Source organism: Atractosteus spatula, chromosome 21 (assembly GCF_055471065.1).
Source record: "Atractosteus spatula isolate fAtrSpa1 chromosome 21, fAtrSpa1.hap1, whole genome shotgun sequence".
Classification (NCBI taxonomy): domain Eukaryota; kingdom Metazoa; phylum Chordata; class Actinopteri; order Semionotiformes; family Lepisosteidae; genus Atractosteus; species Atractosteus spatula.
Genome location: NC_142726.1, coordinates 13,565,899 through 13,587,639, shown reverse-complemented (window position 1 = coordinate 13,587,639; position 21,741 = coordinate 13,565,899). Strand labels below are relative to the sequence as shown.

Genomic DNA, 21,741 nt, shown 5'->3' with positions numbered 1-21,741 from the left:
GCTGATCTTAAACATGAGGGACTCTTCTAAGCTGCTGATCACATCAGCAAGTCTTTTCATTGAGGGAACTCCAGTTCCTTTCTTTTATGAAAATAAATCACCTGATCACAGGTGTTCCCAGTTGAATTGTTCCAGGTGTTACGAATGTGTGATTTAGAAATAGATCGTTCACTGTTCACTGATCGTTCACTCGATTAACTCATCAGTAATTTACAGGTGTTCCTTTGGGAAAGGTGACCCGTGAGACTCACTGGTCTGGGACTCTCCAGGACCACAGCCAGAGGTTTTCTATACACAAGACATGACATTGCAAAATTAAGTAGAGGCGAACAATAGCTCCTTATCCCACTGACAGATGTCCAAGATTTAGGTCCTAGATTTGGTTTCCTTCAGGAATTCCTATTGCCACAGTGAGGGCGTTGAAACGCTGTTCTTTTACAAATAAGAGGTACAGCTCGCCCCACAAACATCGTTCTGCTGTAGTTGTATTACACATACAGGTAATTCACTGCAGAGCCCCTCGTGTTGAAGCCTGCTGGGTCTGGTGGTCCGCGCCCGGCGCCTCCACCTACCCACGGCCTCTCCCTTGCGCAGCTGGGCCTCCTGCTCGCGGACCACATCCTGCAGGCTGCGGATGAGGGCCAGCTTCTCGCGCACGTGCTGCTCGTGGCTCTGCCTGAGCCTCTGGAGCTGCAGCTTGCGGCCGGCCTCCTCGCTGAGCAGCCGGGCCTGGAACTCGCACACCTTCTCCTGCAGGGCCTGGGGGGCACAGGGGCGGCACCGTCACGCAGCGCCAGGCAGCGAGCACACCGCGGAGTACACACCCCCACTACACTTCTCTCTGCTACAAGAAAACTTCTCAGATGGGGGGTGACTATTTCTCCACACGCATTCCAGGGCTTCAGCTGGAAATAACTATATCAAATTATGACTAATTCCTTCAGTAAGTCTGCAGCTTTCACGGCAGACTTGATTTCTGGTGCTGAATCAATTAAGCGGGAGATTTCATGTTAACAAGAACACAGGAACTGGAGTCTAACAGCTGGGGGAAACAGATGAATTCTTCTCCACATTTTTGTCAGAACAAAAGCCACAGAAACTCCAGAACATTCTAAATCCTTGATTTTTAATTTTATCTCCTCGTAAATTTTTCCCCCCACTTCCAATTCAATGCACTGTAAGAAGCTACTTTTAAAAGGCGCTATATAAAACAAAATGTTATTATTATTAACAACAACAAATGCAGTTTACGGCTTTTCATATGCGAGAAAAGCATCTACCTACACAGTACTTTCTTTCACTGGAGCAGTAAAACACCAAATCACACAGTGGCAACGCCTTACTTGAATGGAGCAACATAACACCATCATAACTCCAGCACAGAAACTTCAGGACACAACAGAACGACATGCATCATGGTTTGTAACACCTCATAATGAAACACTGAGCTAAAAGCTAAGAGAATTCCAGGCAGAGAGCAGTGAGGTGCAAATAATGACACCATTAAGGACAAGACAGCTGATGCACACAGCTCAGTAACAGTGGTCCTGGTATGTTTATGTTCTATTTTATTTTACTGTATGGTTTTCCTAGTTTTATTTTGTGCTGTGAGTGTTACATAGCCCCATTCACGTACAACGCAACCCTCAATCTAAATGGATATATGAAAAGACTGAACAGGCTCAGGGTACAGGTAGCTAAGCAAACTGTGGATAACAAGTAACACCACTATTATAATGTGACAGTCCTTCTCTTTGTAGCTACAGGCATCACCAGGGAGCAAAGTTGATTTCTACCACAAAACCTCACAGGTAGTGTATATAGAAATCACATGTGAAACATGACGAATTACATAAGCTGTAGATGTCCAGGAACAGGACCAGGTGACTTCCTGAAGACAGTGGAGACAGAAGGGAAACAAGAAAGAGTGAAATGGAAAGATGGAGAAACAGCACAATAATAAAAAGGGAGAAAGGAACCCCAACCTTTTCACAGAGCAGTGCAAATGAATGAATGAATTCTGGAATGTTCATCTAAAAAACTTCAGATGCACTGTGAAACATTTTTCTCAGTCTGGGCTGAGGACAGACCTCCTGTAAGGGAAGCCTTTGCTAGGAACCTGAAATCCATGTCCGAAGCACACAAGATACAAACCCAGAGAAAAATGGTACATTTCAGTTTTCGATGCCATTAAGACATTAATGTATCTTCCAATCATAACTCGTGAACGGTAGCATTCAGCTAAAATATTTTTAATGTGCATAACAATATGACTGTATTGTATTCTGGGTGTGTAAGCAAGTACAGCATTCTATTTTTCTAGACCAAAATCCAGCTAAGCTGTCACGGAGTTTGCAAAAAATTTGCAACTGATTGATGATTCATGTCAGACTGTGTGATTCATGTCTGGGCGGGTAGAGTGTAGGTAAAATTTCAGAGAATTTGTCCTAAAACGTGTCCTAAGCCAAAGTCTTCCAGAGCAAGGTGACTCTACTGCACAATCCAGTTTTCACTCTAGTGTGATCGCAGCTGTCAAAATGACCCCACACCTGGTCTGCTCGTAAGGCATATGGGTCAAGGGGGAAAAGGCTTTAATTTGCTGAGCTAATGCCTTAACAGTGGCGTCCATGTATAAAGAAAAAAAATACATAGTGCCATTGCCTGCTGTGCAAGAACTATACACTGAAGCTGCCTGGTAGAACAGCCTAGCAATCATGCCATTGGGAACAAACAGAACTTAGCTGATTAAGGCAACATGAAATTACCTACGCAAACTGTAAATTAGAGATCTGGGTGTTGAAGCTTTGCCTCCAAGTATTCAAAATGGATAATTACTGCTTCTCACAGCAGATATACAAGTCCTAGTCCCTTCGCAGACAGTGTCAGGTCTAAACATGTTGGAATTTCACTGTTGCGGATGCTGTCAGCAGGCACTGAGCTTATGGGTAATGCATTAGCTGTGGATGACCACTGTGCTTAGGAATGTGGGGCAGAGACTTACTAATAGGATTACAGTGTGGTGCCATAACCTGGCGAGACCACATTAATAGTGTGGTACTTCTACACTGGGGGCACTATTAATTGGCCAGTGAACTTTTGCACTGAGGCATACTGCTTTTAAATATACCGGCACCACACTATGGGACTATCACACCCTCTGTTTCAGGGGTGTCCAATCCTGGTCCTAGAGGGCCTGGCTCTCTGCAGGTTTTCATTCCAGCTCAGCTCTTAAAGAAGCTCTTTATTGGTTTCATCAATCACTTTAACAACAGGTTCCAGTTCTTCAGGTGCTGCTGCAGACTCACCGGCCCTGCAGGCGCAGGATTAGACAACCCTGCTCAACTGCTTAGCCGCAGAGTGGCTCTGACCCCTGACCCCCTGACCCCTGACCTTGCAGTCGGCGGGTGCGGTATTGCAGGACGGTGCCAGCCTGACCTGTACGAGCAGCTGCTGGTTGTGGGGGGCACTGGGCTCAGGCTGGTCAGAGGTCATGCTCTGACACGGGAACACAGAGGACTGCAGCGGGATGAAGGCACTGCCCTCCTCTCCGTCACTCATCAGGAAATCCACAGCACTTTCTGCGGGACAAACGCAGCACAGAGAAGCTCAGGCAGGTGGGCGCAAAGACAAGGGGGCTCCCCGGTCATTCAGGCACAGCTGTGAGGCATTATAAAAAGGTCACTGTTATTGAAGAACAGGTAAAATACAGGATTCAGTTTAGTCAAATCAAATGCACTCAACTCTACAATGGCAGGGATTTTTTTTAATCTTCACATTAATTTGGAACATCTCAAAGATGATACATAAGACCCCATGTATGAAGTGACAAGGCAAAACACCCCAAAGTACAGCTTTGCTCGCTAATCCTCTTCCTTCGTATTAATGGTTAACCGAACAAACCTGCAGGTGAGATTTAAGAGTGGGGTTGTTAGCTTAACCTGTCCTTATCTACAGCGCCAGCAACAGAGAGGGGAGACCTGTTCCAATAGTGATTCTCTAGAACCAGCCTCACTCCTTTTTAAGTGGTTTAATACTTCATGGCACGAAATGTCCAATATCTTTATCCAAAAAAAAACCCAAAATTCTTTTTGGGTCCATTGAAATCCAAAGAATAGTGCTTTTGCAAATGGAGAAGGAAAGACTGGAGAGATGCAGGAGATAATCGCTTAAGACACGTGAAAGCTAATTCTCTCGGTTAACCTAGTCTATAAATAAAGATTAAAGTTGCAGAAAAATCTGGGAAAGCAACATCTTAAATTCACATTATTCCTGGGAATGACAAATAGATTTCTACTGTGAATCTGTTGAAAGAGCCATCTCCCTGGGATTTTAGTACTCATTCAAAAACATCCATGAAAACGGACAGCTAGTGCCAGTCACACAGAATAATGTCTTTACTGTAGGAGATGTACAATTGCAAGACAAGTCCAAGACAGCATTCAAAACCAGAAAAACAGGCAGTTTCAGAAGAGTGCTGAAATTAATTCTGAACCTAACAACAGCTCTTGATGGTGCTTTGAGATTAACCGAATCCGATTACAGTGCCAAGCAACTCCTGAGAGCACTTTCAGCTCTGCACAGAAACAATCAGCTTTTTCATCAGAAGCAAAACTGTCCATAAACCCACATTAGAGAATATAAGTAAATCTTTAAAAGATAAAAAAAAACATTGTCTTGGCAATTAAGGAATTTATATTTCGGAGGAAAAAAGTGCAGAAATAGGCTTTACCTCTTCGGCATGCTGTTGAGGTATCACATTCAGTTCAAAGAGCACCTTTCCTACCTGTAGGAAATCACAGAGTAATCTGAAAAATGCTGCCACGCTAGTTTTTACCTGCGTCACGTGACACTCACCGTCCAATGAGAGGTCTTTCTTCCAGAGCTCCTGCAGGGTGTGGGCGTGGCCGAGGTCCCAGGTCTTGCGTGTGCTGAACATGACCGTGGGGCTGAGGGCAGCGCTTGGCCAGTGGGCCGGCTGACGGGAGACAGATACCAGCAGGGCGTTAGAGCTGGAATGTCACACACACCTTAGGTCAGACATTTATTCCAAAACGGCCTTCCTTACTTTACCACTATGGCTGCATGCTTGGAACACATACTACTCTAGACAAAGCTGAATGTTTGTCATGTACCGTATGCACCTCTTATTTAAAAAAATCCAAACTTGCTTAAATAAATCCAAAAGCGCGAGGTTGGCCATTTGGTATTGTTTTTTCCTAAACCACTTCAATGTTGTTTTGCAAAGGTTATTTTATGTTCCCCCAACAAGACTGTCTGCCCATAATTAAACTAGTTTAACATTAATTTAACAAGCAACCTCAATTTATGTTATGACTTGGAAATTCTCACTCTAAATTATATGACAACACACAGGGTTGGGCGTACTACTGTACACGCATTGACATTTGCAGTCCGTAAGTGAAAAACGTTATTTACATTAACATATGTCAGCCACAAGGGGGAGCCAGATGCTTGAATGCTTTCACCTACCAGCGGCTCCGCTCAAGACTACACAGAGAGGGAGACAGCGGGACATGTGTCGATCACATTCCTACATCACAATCCCGAGAGGAGGAGGGACAGACACTAAAACGAAGCAGGGAAGTTCTTCTCCCCTAAGGAGAGTCTGTCAGTAATTCCCAACGTGAGGGAAGCGTTGCTGATAAAAATACATGGTCAACGGTGGTTGACATGAAGCAGAACCCCTCCTCCACATCCTAGCCTACATAAACCACACGGCCTGGGCCTGCCAAGGGGCTCAGGGTCATCTGAAGCAGATTAACAGGCAGACAGGGGTTAGTTATAGTGTAACAGATTCCCTGAAGGACTCTGACCAGCCAAATAACGCAACAGGACCGCAGAGCACAGGAGAGGCTGCAGCCCTCACAGCGAGAGTCAGACAAAGCACAGCGGATTGGCGATGACCTCTTGACAAACTGCCTTCCACATAGAAAACCAAGAACACAAAAGCCCTTACAAGGGTCTTCCTCTGCAATTTCCTCACACATACAGTGTAGAAGATAAAAACTCCTGAAAAGCAGTCTTCAGTCTTTCACAGCTTTACACTGAGGGAAGCTCATGATAAATACAACCGCCAGGGATCAGCCAGTGTTACACACCAGTTACCACTACCAGAACACAGACAGGAAAGAGAAGACAGGCACGGCAAATTTAAAGGGGAACTCGATTTTCCCCAGAGCACAAAAATTCATATGAAATAAAAACAGTCTGGTACAAGGCATTTGGACAATTTTGATTCACTGTTTTAATCAAAGTTAATGTATCCTGGAAAAATACTGCACTGTAATCAGAGCGGTGTGCTGTTTATATACCCAAGGCGTATCCAGGTTTTAGTAGTCTGCATATTTAAGTCATGGGGTTGTTAGAGAAATCTATGACTGCTGATTTGATGAAGTAAAAGCAGGGCTGTTGTATACTAACTAGGGACCGAAGGTGAGCACTGAGCACAGTCACATGGCCCTCTGATTAGAAGAAGGTGTATCAGAATATAATCTTATTTTATGCCGACAGGAAACGCGCTGACCCACACGTACACACACACAACAGCTGCCAACTTTTTTTTTCCTAGCAAAAGAGAGTAAACAGTGCAGGCAGAGATGTAGAATAGCCAGCTCACAAATCCTGAACATGTCAAATCGATGTAACCAGAGGTACTGCTCCAGCCCACTGGGACTGCTGTCCATAGCTGTAATGGGGAGAACAGTCCCCTGCTTGAGAGTGGAGTCCTGGAGCTCCCCGTACAGAACTAATTTGAGAATGGCAGACGTGGAAAGCCCCTTGCCTACCTTGAGTCGATGGCTCCAGTCTAAGTGTGCCATCTTCACAGTCCCAGGTCTGTTGGCATTCAGGTCAAGCCAGCCTCTGTTTACTAGAGATCCCAGCCACCCCAGCATGCTAGCTCTGCATGGCAGACTTTGGCGCACTAGAAGCAGCCCTGGCATGTGCCCACTGACAGGTCACACACATGATGCCCTCACCTTGCCCAGCCAGCCCCTCCCACTGACACAGAGATGTCCTTCTGAAGAGCTCAGGTATAGATTATCCCTTAAGCGCCAACAGATGGCCTTGTGCTTATTCAACATGGATGGATATGGGGCTGGGGGGGGGGCTACTGATTCTTAGGATTTTTTCTCACCTTTCATCGCAAAATGAATTCTTTGACAAACAGTGGGATGGTATTTAAAAGGTAAGAAAAAAACTTGAACAAAAAAAAACATCTGCTTATTCTTCACAGTTACTTCCTTGAATTACTGTCGAGTAATTATTAAAGCCATTCCTTGTTTTAGCAACTGCAGGGCTGCAATCTCAGTGTTTAAGAGTGCTTAGGACCTGATTCATGTTAGCTCCCTGTTGGCCCTGGGTCTCCAGTTTATTGCTGAACACTGTCTCTAGTCCCTCATGCAAAGGAGAAGCAGAGATTTTCAACATGGTTAAGATGAAACGATACCACACAAACATCTACACACAGGAAAAGGAGAGCCTTTTTAGGTTTGTTTTACTGAAGAGAACGAAACCAAAAAATACAAATTACACAATCATAGTTAATCATGCACAATGGTATTTAGTATTAAAATACATGAAAAGCACAGAGCCGTTTTTCACTGGGGGCTGTTTCACTGCAGCTCGGGAGAACCATCAGGTTTAACCTGACTTACAGCCTAAGCTTTCTTAGCAGCACTTAGAACTGAGACAGCAACAAAAAAAAATACAATTGAAGAGAAAACTATGGATTTTTTTCTCTCTTACGACCTCCATTAAAAACAAATATTAAAAATAAAGGAGTATAACATCACGGATGGTTCTCATACTTTGGTAATAAACAAGCTCTCTATTGAAAACAGCATCTCTTGATAAAAACAGACCAGTCTGACAGAAAAGTCTGAAATAAAGCCTCCACCCGCTCTTTTTAAGCATTCTGTTTTTCCTAACACTCACCAGAGTCGACTACATTAGTAACTACAGAAAAAAAAAACGCCTTTTAGTTTCCTTTCCCCAGTGTGTGTGCGCATCTCATTAGCCCAGTTCAGTTATCTCCCAGCTAACCGCTCTCCCGAGCTCACTGGCATTCATTCTGAGTGCGGTCTGGGCTGCAGGTTTGCTCTATATATTTATTCCTGGTTCTGGCAGAGCTGTGGTGATAGACATTCACACACTACAATGAGAGCCACTTCTCCCCCTCTGACAAGCTGTTCCCCTGAAAATTACCTCCTGTACTTGTTTCAGAAGCACTGGCACATGTGTAATGAGCTTCAGTTGAGTAATGTACAAAGGCACTAGCATGTGTTCAAGACATTAAGCATAAGATTAAGATTACCAAGCGCCTTGGTAATTAAAAAAAAATGACTTTCCAAATGCCGATAGTAACACACTGTACTCCTGAGCCCCACACTCCCAGCAGGAGCTGCTTGGTGTCCTTCGGTTGTGAGCTTTAAAAGTTTTATACCTTTATAAAGAGGAGACACAACACCAGCCTTCACCTTGACATGAATGACCGAATACAGCTTCTTTCACAGCGGACCCCACGGGCTGCCCAGTTCCTCCCATGAGCGCCCTGACGTCCTGCTCTTGGAAACCACAGGCTCCCTGTATGTGCCACCCAACACCCGCCACCACACCCCCACAGCTGAAACAGGTCTGCTTCAATAAGACTGCCCTGTCCGTCCCTGGGGGTCTCTCTCCCTTGGTCATGAGCGAGATTCACTTTCCACAAAGCCTTACCTGAGGAGCACAAATCATACTCAGGGCTGAGATGACACAAATCAAGTTCCTGGTTAAATACAAGTGTTAATCCAGAGTGACATGAAAATCTACAAAAAGCATTGCCTTTGGAATTATTTATAAATGTATCTTGTTTCCCTGGCCGGGCACAACTTTGTGCCACAGCAGGCTTATTCCAGCAAATTCAGAAAGAGGGAGCTTACGTTCAGGTGTCATATTATGACATGTAAAATGACTCAAAGAGTTACATAACAGGAGCTCGATGCTGTCACATTGAGCTGCCCTGATCTTTGGAATCTCACAAATATCTTTTAGGTCCTTCACTCCCTCAGGCACTCCCTTCAGTTTCTGAAAGAACGTTAACAAAGCCACGACTTCCACTTTTTGTTTCAAGTCATTGTCTATTTGATAACGATCAGCCAGCTCCTATTGCTCTCAGACAGTTGCAATTCCTGTAGCATTCAAAGCATGAAGGCAGATGCAGTATCTAGGAGCACAGTCACCGTCTGAAGAATGTGGTTCAGAGCACTCCAGCACTGCTGCTAGGGGCTGGTTCACACCACACCCTGCTACCATTCATCCTGACCATCCTGTGCCGAATAGTGAATCACACCTGGGTCATCACAGCCGTGATTACAAAGGACACACCTCGGAGTTTCCATGGCGATTCCAGAAGAACCCAAACTGCATGTCAGTCATGAGACACCCCTCCTGTTCTGCACACCTTTTAACTAGAGAAATAACTTGCTGGGGGAAATCAGTTCCCCTGTCCACTGGCGCCAACATCCAACTCTCAAAGTTTTTTACAATCTCCAGCAGGGTAATTAATATAAAAGGCATCCATGTAACTTTTCTAGCTCATTTGTTTCTGCAGTTTCTCTCGCATATTTAGAAAGTATTTCAGTGCTTCAGGAGGACAATGCTCTCCATTACATTCTCATGTGTCTTTCCATTACAGACAAACTGGGGCTTTTAATTAACACCCACGGTGTCTCCATCTGGCAGATACTCTTGCCTGTAAGTCCCACAGTACTGTATGTGTAACAGTGAGACACAGAAGCATTTCCACTACATTATAATGTGTGCACTGGGCTTGGGGCTCCTGATCCCGTTCCTCGATACCCAGACACTGCTGGGTTTCAACGAGGTGGAAGCTCCTCAGTGTAATGGGTCCTTCATTGAAACAATAACTGGGTCAGAACTTTTGCAATTTTTTTTTCTACTGCAAGGTTGGAGATCCGAAGCCACGCTTCACAGATTTAAAGATTCAAAGGAAGTGCTTTGCATTGCAAATGAAAACATGAAATATTCAGTCAGGCTAAATACATCCCTCACATCCCCCTGGTGTTAAATTCTTTAATTTTAACACCACTCTTGACATCCGTGTCAAATCTAGTTTGCACTAAAACATGGTACAGAGAAAAAAAAAATGAAAAAAATAAAATCAGACTCATAGAAACGTATTAGTAAACATCTCCAGAATGACACCACACAGAATAATATGACCCAAGCAATGCTGGGTTTATAACACCTTTCAGATTGTGTGGATGATCTTGAATTTTAGTGATCATACACTGTACAATAACCCTTTCCTTCCCCATTTGTTATAGGAACAAAACATAGTAACAAAACAACACTCTATTCAGTGTCAGATGCATTGGGAAGAATTGATTTATAATAAAAAAACATCTTCCAAAACAAAAATGACAAAATTAAAAAAAACAAAAGCAGCATTAGTTTTATGCCAGAAATAAGAATCAGAAAACTCTTCTTATTAAAACATCTGCAAATAAAAGATAGGAGAAGCAATACCATGCAGTTTTACAAATGTATTTCAAGTAAGAAGGGGAAAGAATGCAGAAAGGAGACAGGAGGGTTTTCAGACAGGGCATAAAGCAAACCATCTTCAGCTGACAGCTCCTCTCTGTGTTTCCCCTACATGTCAGCACACAAACTGCAACATAACTGACAGAAATGTATAGCACTGTACAGTACTACACATAAATAGCACTGGCCACAATGACACACTGAAGACAATACAGTCTCAATTTGCATGAAACACAAAAGCAGCAGCCACACTGGTGGTGTAAAATATACAAAGGAATGAAAGGGAACCATCCAGCCCTCTCTCCCTCCTCTTTCCTATTGCAGCGCACAGACCAGGCACTGAGGATGGTACCTACCTCCATGGCCACAGTGCCAAGCTCCCCATCACGCCAACATCTCCTGCCAGCCCCTGGTGCAGCACGGAGCACACAGCTACATAAAGCACCACTCCGATAAACCAGCCGGGCTCTTCTCACCAGCCTCTCGGTGCTCTGCTTTCCTCCTGTTACTTAGTAACAAGGAAATCTAACCCAGTATCCCATCACTCCTCAGCAACAAAATCCCACTCCCCACCCCTCCCCTGGCAACTACACCTCAGTGCTCAAAATTAATATTTCATGTGCAAATGAAGCCCGGCTTCTCCTCTCCCCTCCTCCCAGAACCTGAAATATTTAGTAAAGGAGGTAACTGCGCCTCTAAGTCCTGAGCTGCTGCCGAATAGACACACACTTTGCTCAGCTCCACAAAAAACTGCCATGAGGGAGGTTCCTGTTACTGCCATTAGTTCAGTCCCAAGGGACTCCCCCTGCTGTAAGCAAGAGACCTGCTGTATAATACATTATCAGACCTCAGGTCTCTAATCCTCTATTATTGCCTGCTATTTGTGACAGCTCTGGGAGTCGCTTGTTAAATTCCAGGCATGAAAATTCACAATCATCACAAAAAGCTACATCTACCAGAAACAGCCTGTACATGGTGGGGTCACACCAGGCAGCAAAGAAGGAGTCTGCTGAGTTCTGTTTAATAGTCCCCCTCCTCTTTCCAGAAGAGAAGACAATGCAAATTATTTCTCACTCCGTAAGTTTCTGTTAAGATCAGCAAGGCGGGAGACTTTATTCCAAGGAGTGTCCCAGTGAAGGAAAAGCTCATGCCGGTGCAGGCGCAGGGTGACCACTGGAATGCAGCAATGGAATTAGGTATATTCTGACTTCATTGGCCAGGTGTTAGAAGAGGATGCTCCCCAGCAAGGAGCAATCCTGCTCTTAACAACTTGACATCCTCATGTATTCTGACTGATGTCAGATGGAGCGTCACTGGGCTGATGGACGGAACAGAATCTCAACACAGGCTACTTGCAGGAAGGAGCAAGACAGGTGTGCTTAAATAGGGCCAGTTCCTGTCGTTCAGGTGTAACGGAAACAAAACCAAACCCCACATGAATTATTGAGCCACAGTGGTAATCTGCCTTTTAAATTCTGGAGCATTATCATGAAGGCAGTGTAACATGGCACTGAAAGGCTTGGGCTTCTCAATCATGCTCCCTGTCTGAAAGCCATTAGGAAAATACAATGTGACTGTCCTAAGTCAGACAGCATCACACCCAGAAACCCAGAAAAACACACAAACTCAGCAAACTCAGTGGTGCACAATGCACAACCACCACGATATCCTAAAATGCATTGTTCTGCACTTGGATATCACTTAGGGAACAACAACCACTGCCCATCTACGTATTTCATAACCAATACAGGGTCGTGAGGGAGCCACCCAGCAAGCAGGGGCGCAAGACAGGGTGCACCCTGGACAGGATGTCTATCGCAAGGGGGAATAACAACAGCAACAGAAAAAGTATTGATCTGTTTGGACGATACTTTCTGTAGCGCTGTGCTCAACCGTACAAAGGCACAGAGTTACACTTGGAACCTGAACCTGCAACAACCTAATTTTGAGTTTTTGAGAATTTTGCGTATTGCGAGACTGCCCCTTAACCCACAGTCAACCCCCAACTTTCCCTTGGTGAATTTACAAGCTGCATTTGCATATCAGCATCTGAAAAGGATTTGAGCTCAATTTAGCTGGCAAAGGCTGAAACAAACCCTAAACAAATCCTCAAAGGCAAAAAAAGCTCAGGCACTTGCAGATGTTTGCAAACAGTAGAGCTGCAGACTCCCACTCTGACAGCACCAGCACTAACGTTTAAGAATTGTGCACAGAGATTCTTGCTTGCTCCTGGACACTACACCCAGATATGTCAGGGTGTGAAGTTACTGTCGGCAATTCAGATTTTACACTCATTAAGTTAATTTTCCTTCAAGGGTAGAATAAACAGGCCTCCTGTACTTTTAAAAAAACAAGGGTTTTGTTTTTCAGCCCATTCTACAGTACCTGCCCAGAAACAAAAAAACAACAACATTTAATTAAAAAATGACTTCGCTTGCAAATAATCCCTTTAATGAATCCTGCATGAAACAGATGGAGCACTGTGCACCTTTCATTTCTTTCTCCATAAATAGGAATTTCTGTGTCGAGTAGTTTATTTACTTAGACGCTGAAACAAATGAGTATACAAAAACAATCTACAAGTAATTTGTGACCCTGTAAAACATGTTTGACCAATAAAGGGAAATGCACAAAAACAGAGAGATGGCAGAGGTAACCAATACCCCCCAAAAGACAGAGAAAGGAAAATTAATATTGTACAGTCTGCACAGTAGCCAGGTTATTCTGTACTGTAAGCAAGATGGATTCTCACCTGTGCCCAGATACTGTAGCAGCAGCCAGGCATGTTGCTCAACCTAGTTCTGTTACTCTTGGTACACGGGCTCTGGGCTTCATATCCTGGGCTGTGGTTGTCCGTGCGGCAGTCTCTGGGCGAGTTTCTCTCCCTGTCAGAATGCTTCACTTTCTCCACTTCTGAGCCTCTTTTTCGCCCCTTGAACAGGCTGTGCAAAGACAGCACCACCAGAGTGCACAGGACATACATTGCACCCCTAAAAAGAGACAGGGCAGATTGCCTGCTCCGATATCACAGTTACTGGATACTGCTGTGGAGGGAAGCAGGCAGAAAGCTCTTAGGTCACCAAATCCGAAGAAGGCAAGGCTGCCTGTTGTCAGGACAGTGTCCGCAGTGAAAGGGTGCAGGTCCCAACGCAGCAGCCAAGAAAACCCAGAACTGGTCTGGACCTCAGTCCAGAGTTTTGCTCCCTATACCCAGTATCTTACATGAGAGGAGTTCATAGCTTCAGAAATTCTTCCAGGCTGCTCAATCCAAATGCTTTTTCTTTTTCAAAGGCTCACAATAATTTCAGAGTGTCTTCAAGCAAATTGTACCTTCCAGATTTTGAGATAAACAGTCATCGTCTCCGATATATCTGTGATCTTCGGTCTGTTTACGCCCAAGAAACTCAGGTCTCTGAACTACGGAAAATTATACCCTCCTCCTGATTTGCATGTTTTACTCAAAAGCTAATCAGTAAGCTCTCCAACCCCAGCAGTATAAACAATTTAGCAGGAAGCAATCTAATGAAAGCGTTTTCAACAAATGCACCCATATCACACCCATGGGCGATACTGTGTTTGCCAAGATACAATTCTTCATTTGGGAATTTGCTTACAGTGAAGTCCAGAGATTGAATCCGAAGTCTTCCGAGCGTTGTCCCAATAAAGAACATGCAGGTACCAATGACTTTCCTCGCAAAAGTCTGTCCAGTCAACCAGTTCGGAGGTGTTTAGCCCAGTGAACGATGTTCACTGGAAGCAGAAGACAGATTTTCTTAAGCACCACCATGTTGATTTTCAGCATCACAGAGTTCTTGGTCTCATTTCTTCACCATAGATCCACCAAATACAATAAGGATCTGGCTGCACAGCCAGTGCAAGTTACCCAACAAGTCCCTGTGGATTCACTCACAGCTCTGAGATTCAGCACCAGCAGGAAACCAAGAAGGTCCAGGTGGGAGTTTTGACGGCTCCCCGTGTTCCTGTAACCCAAGTGTGTTCTAGGGCCACCGATACAGGATGGCTTCAGCTTGCATTCCTTAAGAAGGAGAAGTATTTTTATGGTGAAAGAATTGGGACCCCTCCTAGGTGTAAAGCATTAAGCAAATGCAAGAAATGATATATTCAGCAAAACACTCCAGATTCAAACAGTAGCTCCAGTCCTGTCTCCTTACGGCCCTGTGTTTCCACTGATCCAGCGTTCAACAACTGCCAGCATCGATCCAGCCCTGGAGAAAAGCCTTGAGACTGTCCAGAGTCCTGACTCCCTGGGCGCCACTCCTAAGCCCATATCGCTTCAGCTTGTTGAGGTCAGGGCACTCGTAACTCCAGGCTTTCCATTCAACAGGTAAACACAATCATAAAGAAGGTATTCCACTGATAAGGTGTGTGCACGGCAACACACACCCAGAAGAAAGAAATGTTTCTCAGATTGAACCTGCTGCTGCTATCGCCATAATCACTGATGTCGGAGGCAGAGATAACACACCTGAAGTCGTGTTATTTCCAGCTGCGATGGCTCATGAAAAAAGGCAAAATAAATGGCAAGAAAAAATGTGCTCTTTGAAAACTTGAAAAAAAAATATTCGCCACGTTTCTGTACCTCCCAGTTGTTTTTTCTTGGTGTGTTATTCAGTTTTTTTTTTACACCCTGTTGCCTTTTCTAAACCGGCCCGGGAAATGTTTCTCCGACCGGTTTGTCCACTTGTCCTGCCTCACAAAATACTTTGAAATGTTGTGACGACAGAGAGCCGTTTCTTTGCTCACTTGCTCATCAGAAAGCCTCAGTTCATTCTCTATCGGCTGCCCGAGGGTGTCACCAAGGCAAATATCATCATCTCTGCATTCGAATCCCCAACAGTCCTTCCCTCTAAGTCCTTTGTCCATCTGCTGCAGGGATAAGCACAGGCATGGGGCAGTGGACACTGATGTCACATTTATTTGCATTTGCAAAAAAACCTGCTGTGGCTTCCCTTGTCTCAAATTCAGACATTGAAGACAGGGATCAGGCTTCTGATTGGTTGCTGCCTGGAGAATGACCTCATTCATTGTGTGAGCAGACATTGTGTGTGTGACCCTGCATGGGAAACTTACACTGTTGTGCTTTGAGAGCTGTAGTGGCTGTTAATTTAGCACAAAAATATTTTGTTACAGTTTAGACATTTACGGGTCTTTCCAGGATTTGCATAAAAACAGTTATATCTCCCGTTAAACTGTAAAATGGAATTACATCAACTGAAAATGTCTAACTACAAGTTAGTCAACAACAGAACATTTGACTTTTTCTTCAATTTTGTAACATGTCTTGGGTACTAATGGTTATGTCTCAGCCACAGAAATGGATACAGGGTGCAAATGTCATTACATTTGCACACCAGAACGCTATTGATAACTATCTTAGCTCATGACCCAGCTAACTTTTTAACATACTATCCTGCAGTTTAGAGTACAGCAGGGTAGATTTGAGGACCAAGGAAATGTAAAATGTATATTAATATAAAAAGGTCTGAGAAGATAAACAAAGGTTTGTGAACCTAACAAGATTTCCAAGTGGATTTTCAAGTCTGAACCATCAGCTGCCCATGTTCAAATCAATCAAAATCCATGCAGTAAAATCGATTTTCCACTACCCACATAAATCCTCCGTAACAAGTTCAGACACATCCTGGTAGGATGTACTAAGAAGATGAAAGCACTGTAGCTAAGCAGCTTACCTGCTACACAATGGACTCTGTAACAATCTTACAAGCTGCAAGAGGATTTTTGTAGCTTTCTCTAAAAGCTGCCCCCTGCTGTAACGCCTGGTAACTGCGCTTTGAAAGCAGACAAGAGGCTGAACTAAATGCCACAGATACATTTTCAAATGTGACTCAATAAAGTAGATTCTCTTACATTCAGGCACCAGAAGTGCATGACCTTCCCAGCGGGTAAAGGTTCTGATTCTCTGTCGATGTGCTAAACTACCTCTATTCAACTGCAGAAAAGCTTGCTACGAGAAAATAAGCAAAGGTTTGTGAATCTAACAAGATTTCCATGTGGAAGCGTGTCTCCCTGGCAACCCGGGCCAATTCTTTATATTTACATACCAGCAAGAGGAGCAGATTTTGAAATCACTGCTTTCTTAATCTCTTCCCAATCCATCCCCTTGCCTCACACACACCCTTCTCTTCCACAGAAGAGCTATTCCGGGCACATTTTGGCATTTAATTGAAGGAAGAAAAAGAAGAAAAATAAACAAATCGCAGGTCGTAATTACATCTCCACCCCACGGCGGATTTGAAGTGCTACAGCATAGACCACATCACAGGGCGGACTGGAAGCCCAAATCACAGGGGCTCGTAAACGCTGGAGACCAGGGCTCGTCGCTGGCCGCACAAGCGCACAGGCGCTGACTCGCATGTGGCACAGGCCCAGGAGGGAAGACCACGATTTGTCTTAAAGGGGTGCAGGAGACCCAACCGCTTGCAGACCCGACTGCACTTCTCCAGGGCTCCCAACTTCATGAGGAAAGATTCTGTAGGAGCAGGTCTGATCTTGTAAGATACGGCCACACACTAATTGAGAGCAGAAGATAAAGTAAACTACTGCTTTAAATCCTAAAGCATGCCTCTGCCCTTCCCTTCAGGGGAGCTTTATAATTAACAGCTTTCTATTATAGAAACGGAGAACTAGGGAAAATGATGCTTATGTCACACACACTCACACAGACAATATTACGTGCCTGCAGTAATTGCAGACATAAAGCTGTAGCTTAGCTAATTACAACACTTCACAGGAAACCCACAGCTATGACTTAATGTACCCAAAAGGCAATTCGTGTTGTTTTCATTACACTTATTTTTTTATACTTTGACACAGCAAAGCAGAAACAGAAATCAGGCTCAAATGAACTACAAAATGCCACTAACGGCAGTAACTGTTATATTTCAAAGCCTCTTTTGTTTTATAATGTACTGTATGCCACTCATTTTAAGTATGATCCGCTCGCTTTGTGAATTTCAGCTGTACAACAGGCTGTTGTGCATACAAGAGCAGCAGATCATTCACAAGAATGGATTTTGCTTTGTTTCAAAGTTTGTTTTTTATTAATATTATATCGTAGCAACAAATGCTGTTGGAGCAAGCCGTTTGAGGAATGTTGTATTGTATTTACAGGGTTGCTAGGAAGTCAGAATAGTAGCAACATCGCCACCTGCTGGTTATCTCTGAGGGCGACGCGACCTCAATAACGTTCTATTTTTAGGCAACGGACCTCACCACCGGCCTCAATTATCCAAGACTTTTCAAAGAGCGACTCGGTTTATAGCAATTTAGAAGGTCATACTGAACTATTGGTGATTTGGACTCTGAGGGGTTTTCTGTAGCCATAACATCCTGCAAAAAAAAAAAACCTTGCCTGACGCCACCATGAAATATCCTTGATTAATGGCTGGAGAAAATGATGCATAAAAACCAACTATGCAGACTGGCTTAACCTTCCCTGCATCTGCAAACATAATGAGCACAGACTGCTGCTTACAAAAACAACCGTATCAGTCAGATTACTATAATGAAGGTAATAGCAAAAACACATTCGTTGAGTACAAATAATGGACTGTTATAACTCCAGTGTAAAGGGCACTTCAGGGAAATGAACGAACTGCACAGCTCAGCACAGCACAACAGCACAGTTGATACTTAAACCTTGTAAATGCAAACAAGCTGAATGCCAGATGCTTCATAAACCATCCAAAGGAAGCATCATAAAACTGAAATAGTGTCTTGACGTTAAGACGTGCCTTATTTCCCGTTCTCCGCAGCACGTTGAGGCAAATCGCAGGAAAAGGCTGTTGTGTGGCTCTTTTCTTAAATACTTCCTCCGGCTAGAGTGTGGGAGGAACACGACCCTCGCGCTGCAGGACTGCCGAATGAAGAGCGGAGATCACGAGGTGAGCTCGAGTCCGAACGCCTCGCAGTCACATGGTTCAGCTCATCAATAGCCGGGATCAAACAGGTCGCTTTGCTTTCTTCCTCACCCTGCCATTCACAAGCACCGACTCCGACAGCATGGGGCGGAGAGCGGGCGGGAACGACCTCTTCCACCGCTTTAAGAAAATAAGGAATGATTTTGCTGTCCTTTGAGTAACAGATCGAGAAAGAACCACAAAGGACACTTTTCTTGCATTTCTGTGCTGAACAGGAGGCACTTCATTCACTAATGATTCATAAGAAATCCTGAAAAAATGGCTGTTTTTGATGTCACTCCTTTTGAGTTTAACCAGTATTTCCATTCATTCTTGGCCATTTGGGGAAATAATTAGGTCTCAAAATAAATTAACTTAGTTTTACACACATCATGGTTTAGACCCTTATTTACATCTCATGAAGCCTCTGTGTTGTGCCCATTGATGGAGACAGCAGACATTTGAATACAGGGTGTCAGGTCAATCTTCCACATGAATTCTCTATATATTGCCTGAATAGTGCGTGTATTGTTCAGGTCATTTTCAGCAGACGAGAATGAGGACACTCAACTTTTTTTTCCAGTTTTGACATTTGCTTATTAGCCCAGACTACAATGCTGAAAACATATTTTGAAAACTATCACCTCCAAACTGCCAGAACATGACTAGGCCACACTGTGCACCTGCTCTCACTCCACACTTAGAATGTCACCTCGATTCCTGCCAGTTAAGCTGATCTGACACGCCTGGTCCTTGTTAAATATCTCCCAGTGCTAAGCTTTGTTGAGAGCCATGAGACACTGAAGGCTACAACATCACTTGCACTAATGGCTTCCAAAGCGAGTGACTTTGTTAACTCTACAGATTTCAAGTGCCGCGACACAGTTGATAGACATCTCAGACAACAGCTCGACGGCTCGCCGAGATTGTGTTTCTCAAGTCATGGGGCAGTCCACAGACTCCTTTGATCAACTTCTGCTGTGCTTTCAACCCTTTTCTCATGATTTCTCATGATGAAGCTCATGATTTTCCACCAGCTCGTCCACTCAATGATTCAAAAAATGACAAACGGCTCACAGCTGGAGGGGACACTGCCTGCGTCACAGTGGTGTAGGACAGGGATTGCTGGCTGGGGTACACGGCGTCTGCTGATCTGAGGTAACATGACTTAGTGGTCAACTTCCTGCACCCAAGGGGAGATCATTTCCTCTTCCAAAACATCGTGATGACATCATTGTGGATTTAGCTAACCCCAGCAACAGACAGAACATACAGCCTGAGCTCAGGAGAGATGAACAAAGCCTCAGAATATGGACACTTACCACTAGATTCTTCAATAGCTTCTACCCACAAGCAGTGTGATTGGCGAACACATTTGGCCATGCCCCTTGGACCACACCTACACCATCTACCTCATTATAATTTCTTATTTATTACATGTCTGTATTGTTTACATTTGAACTGTTTATTTGTACATTGTCTACTGTTTGTTTTGTCTTGATGCACTGTCTGCACTTTGTGTTTTTACACTTTTTAACAATCGAGAGACTTTCTGTAAGTAAGAATTCCATTGTACCAGTACATGTACTGGTTATATATGGCAATAAAGTTCAAGTTCAAGTCCTGAGGCAGTGGCCTCAAAGCTTTAAACACCAGCGCAGGTTAAAAAGTGAAGCTGTCAGTCACATGAAGAGGTGCTGGAGCGCAGGGTGTCAGGTCAGGGGTATCTTGTACCTCCAGCAATAATGACATGACCTTGAAAAGTCAGGAGACCTAAATAAGGGTCTGAACTGAAATGAATGTCAAAATGAAAAAAAAAAGTTTTGAGATAATTGAGGACATGGGTGAAAAGTGGCCTAATTTTCATCATGAAAGTTTACCTAAATTATAAAAGATGGAAATCCTTGTTTAAAAGCTTTAAAACAATATTAAAATGATCTTTCTGTGTGATGAAGATGTCTTATTTGGGGGAGGGAGGGTTACCTCTGTCTCCTGAATGGTTGGCCACTCAGGTTTAGGTCCAGAAATCACAGTCTGACCATCTCTGCCAGGGGCAAACATTTCTGGATGTTGTTTGTTAAAATCCAAAGGGGGTGAACTCAGCAGGTGATCGATTTCATATTGAAGGATGTTGTCATCCTACTAACATGTTGTCAAAGCTAACACGCTGACTTCTTTCAACACAATTATTCAAACAGCTGGATAAGACCCTTAGATAAAGTAGTGACTCCCAGCCAACTGAATTACAGTCAATGGACCAGATAGCTGCTTTTCATTTGGAACCTTCGTTTAAGCTTCTTCTGGAAAAGTCTGTCCTGCATACGCCTCTCTCTTTCGCCAACAACTCGGTTTTATCCTTTGCTTCTTACCTTAAGGAAACTAAAACTCCAGCTACACCCTGCGCCTTCCCCAACATCTGGAAATTCTCAATTTCAGGTGGGCAGAGAAAGGGAGGACCCCCCCCCCCCCCCTCAAACGGGTTACTCCCTTCTCAGGCACAGCTGGATGACCCCTAAAGATCTCCTTTCACCTGAGTGGCAACTGTGCGTGACGCAAGGAGGGATTTATCGGGACTTCAAAAATGACGGGGATCACTTTTTATACGTCAGAAAACAATTCCACAGCCTTACTAAAAAAAAAAAACCCGGGGATTCTTGTTAAACCTTCAAAAGGAACCACTGAACAGCTTCCAGGGCAACAGGGCTCTTTATTATGAACAGCGGTGGTATTTGTGCCCCTAGGGGCAGAAACATCCTCTGCACACCAACTGTCAAAACAGGTCGACCCTTCCACTGAACCACCGAGAAACACAGAAGCTCCTGAAACAACTACACACGCATCGATGTCTAATCGATGCTCCGCACGCACCCCACAGTCAAAACATTCAGGGTGTGAAACACTCAGACCTGGAAGACCTCGTTCCCCGTCCTGTGCTTATTTTCTCACACTTGACAGAGGTACTGTATGGCAGTTTTAAACAGCAGCTTCGTAACACCTAACCGCAATAAAAAAAACAACAACACTGATTTAAGTTGTAGAGAATTTCACCCATTAACTTGTATCCATTTCTTCTAGGGCCCAGGGACAGCCCGCAGCTCACGGTTTAAAACTTAACAGCTCAGAAACAAGTATTTCATCACAGACAGGACACCACGTATACAGGCTCCCTCCAGATTCCACATCACACCTCCCCCGCTGAAAAAAACCGCAGCCCCTTCTCCGGACCGATGCGAAG

At 44.1% G+C, this 21,741-nt stretch overlaps 1 protein-coding gene across 5 annotated transcripts in view; it reads right to left on the bottom strand.

Moving 5' to 3' along the window:
- kifc3 (kinesin family member C3) overlaps positions 1 to 21,741 on the bottom strand; it is a 36,263-nt gene that overhangs the window by 13,533 nt on the left and 989 nt on the right. For 3 of the 5 annotated variants that reach the window (XM_088939260.1, XM_088939261.1, XM_088939259.1), the window contains exons 1-4: positions 13,319 to 14,581; positions 4,855 to 4,975; positions 3,436 to 3,578; positions 573 to 759 (exon numbers count right to left, since the gene is read on the bottom strand). In XM_088939260.1, coding sequence (XP_088795386.1) covers positions 573 to 759; positions 3,436 to 3,578; positions 4,855 to 4,975; positions 13,319 to 13,549 — 682 coding nt within the window. In that variant the 5' untranslated portion in view covers positions 13,550 to 14,581. Of the gene's footprint in view, positions 1 to 572; positions 760 to 3,435; positions 3,579 to 4,729; positions 4,788 to 4,854; positions 4,976 to 13,318; positions 14,582 to 21,741 lie in introns of those variants that run through there. The other 2 variants (XM_088939262.1, XM_088939264.1) reach the window with 2 other exon arrangements.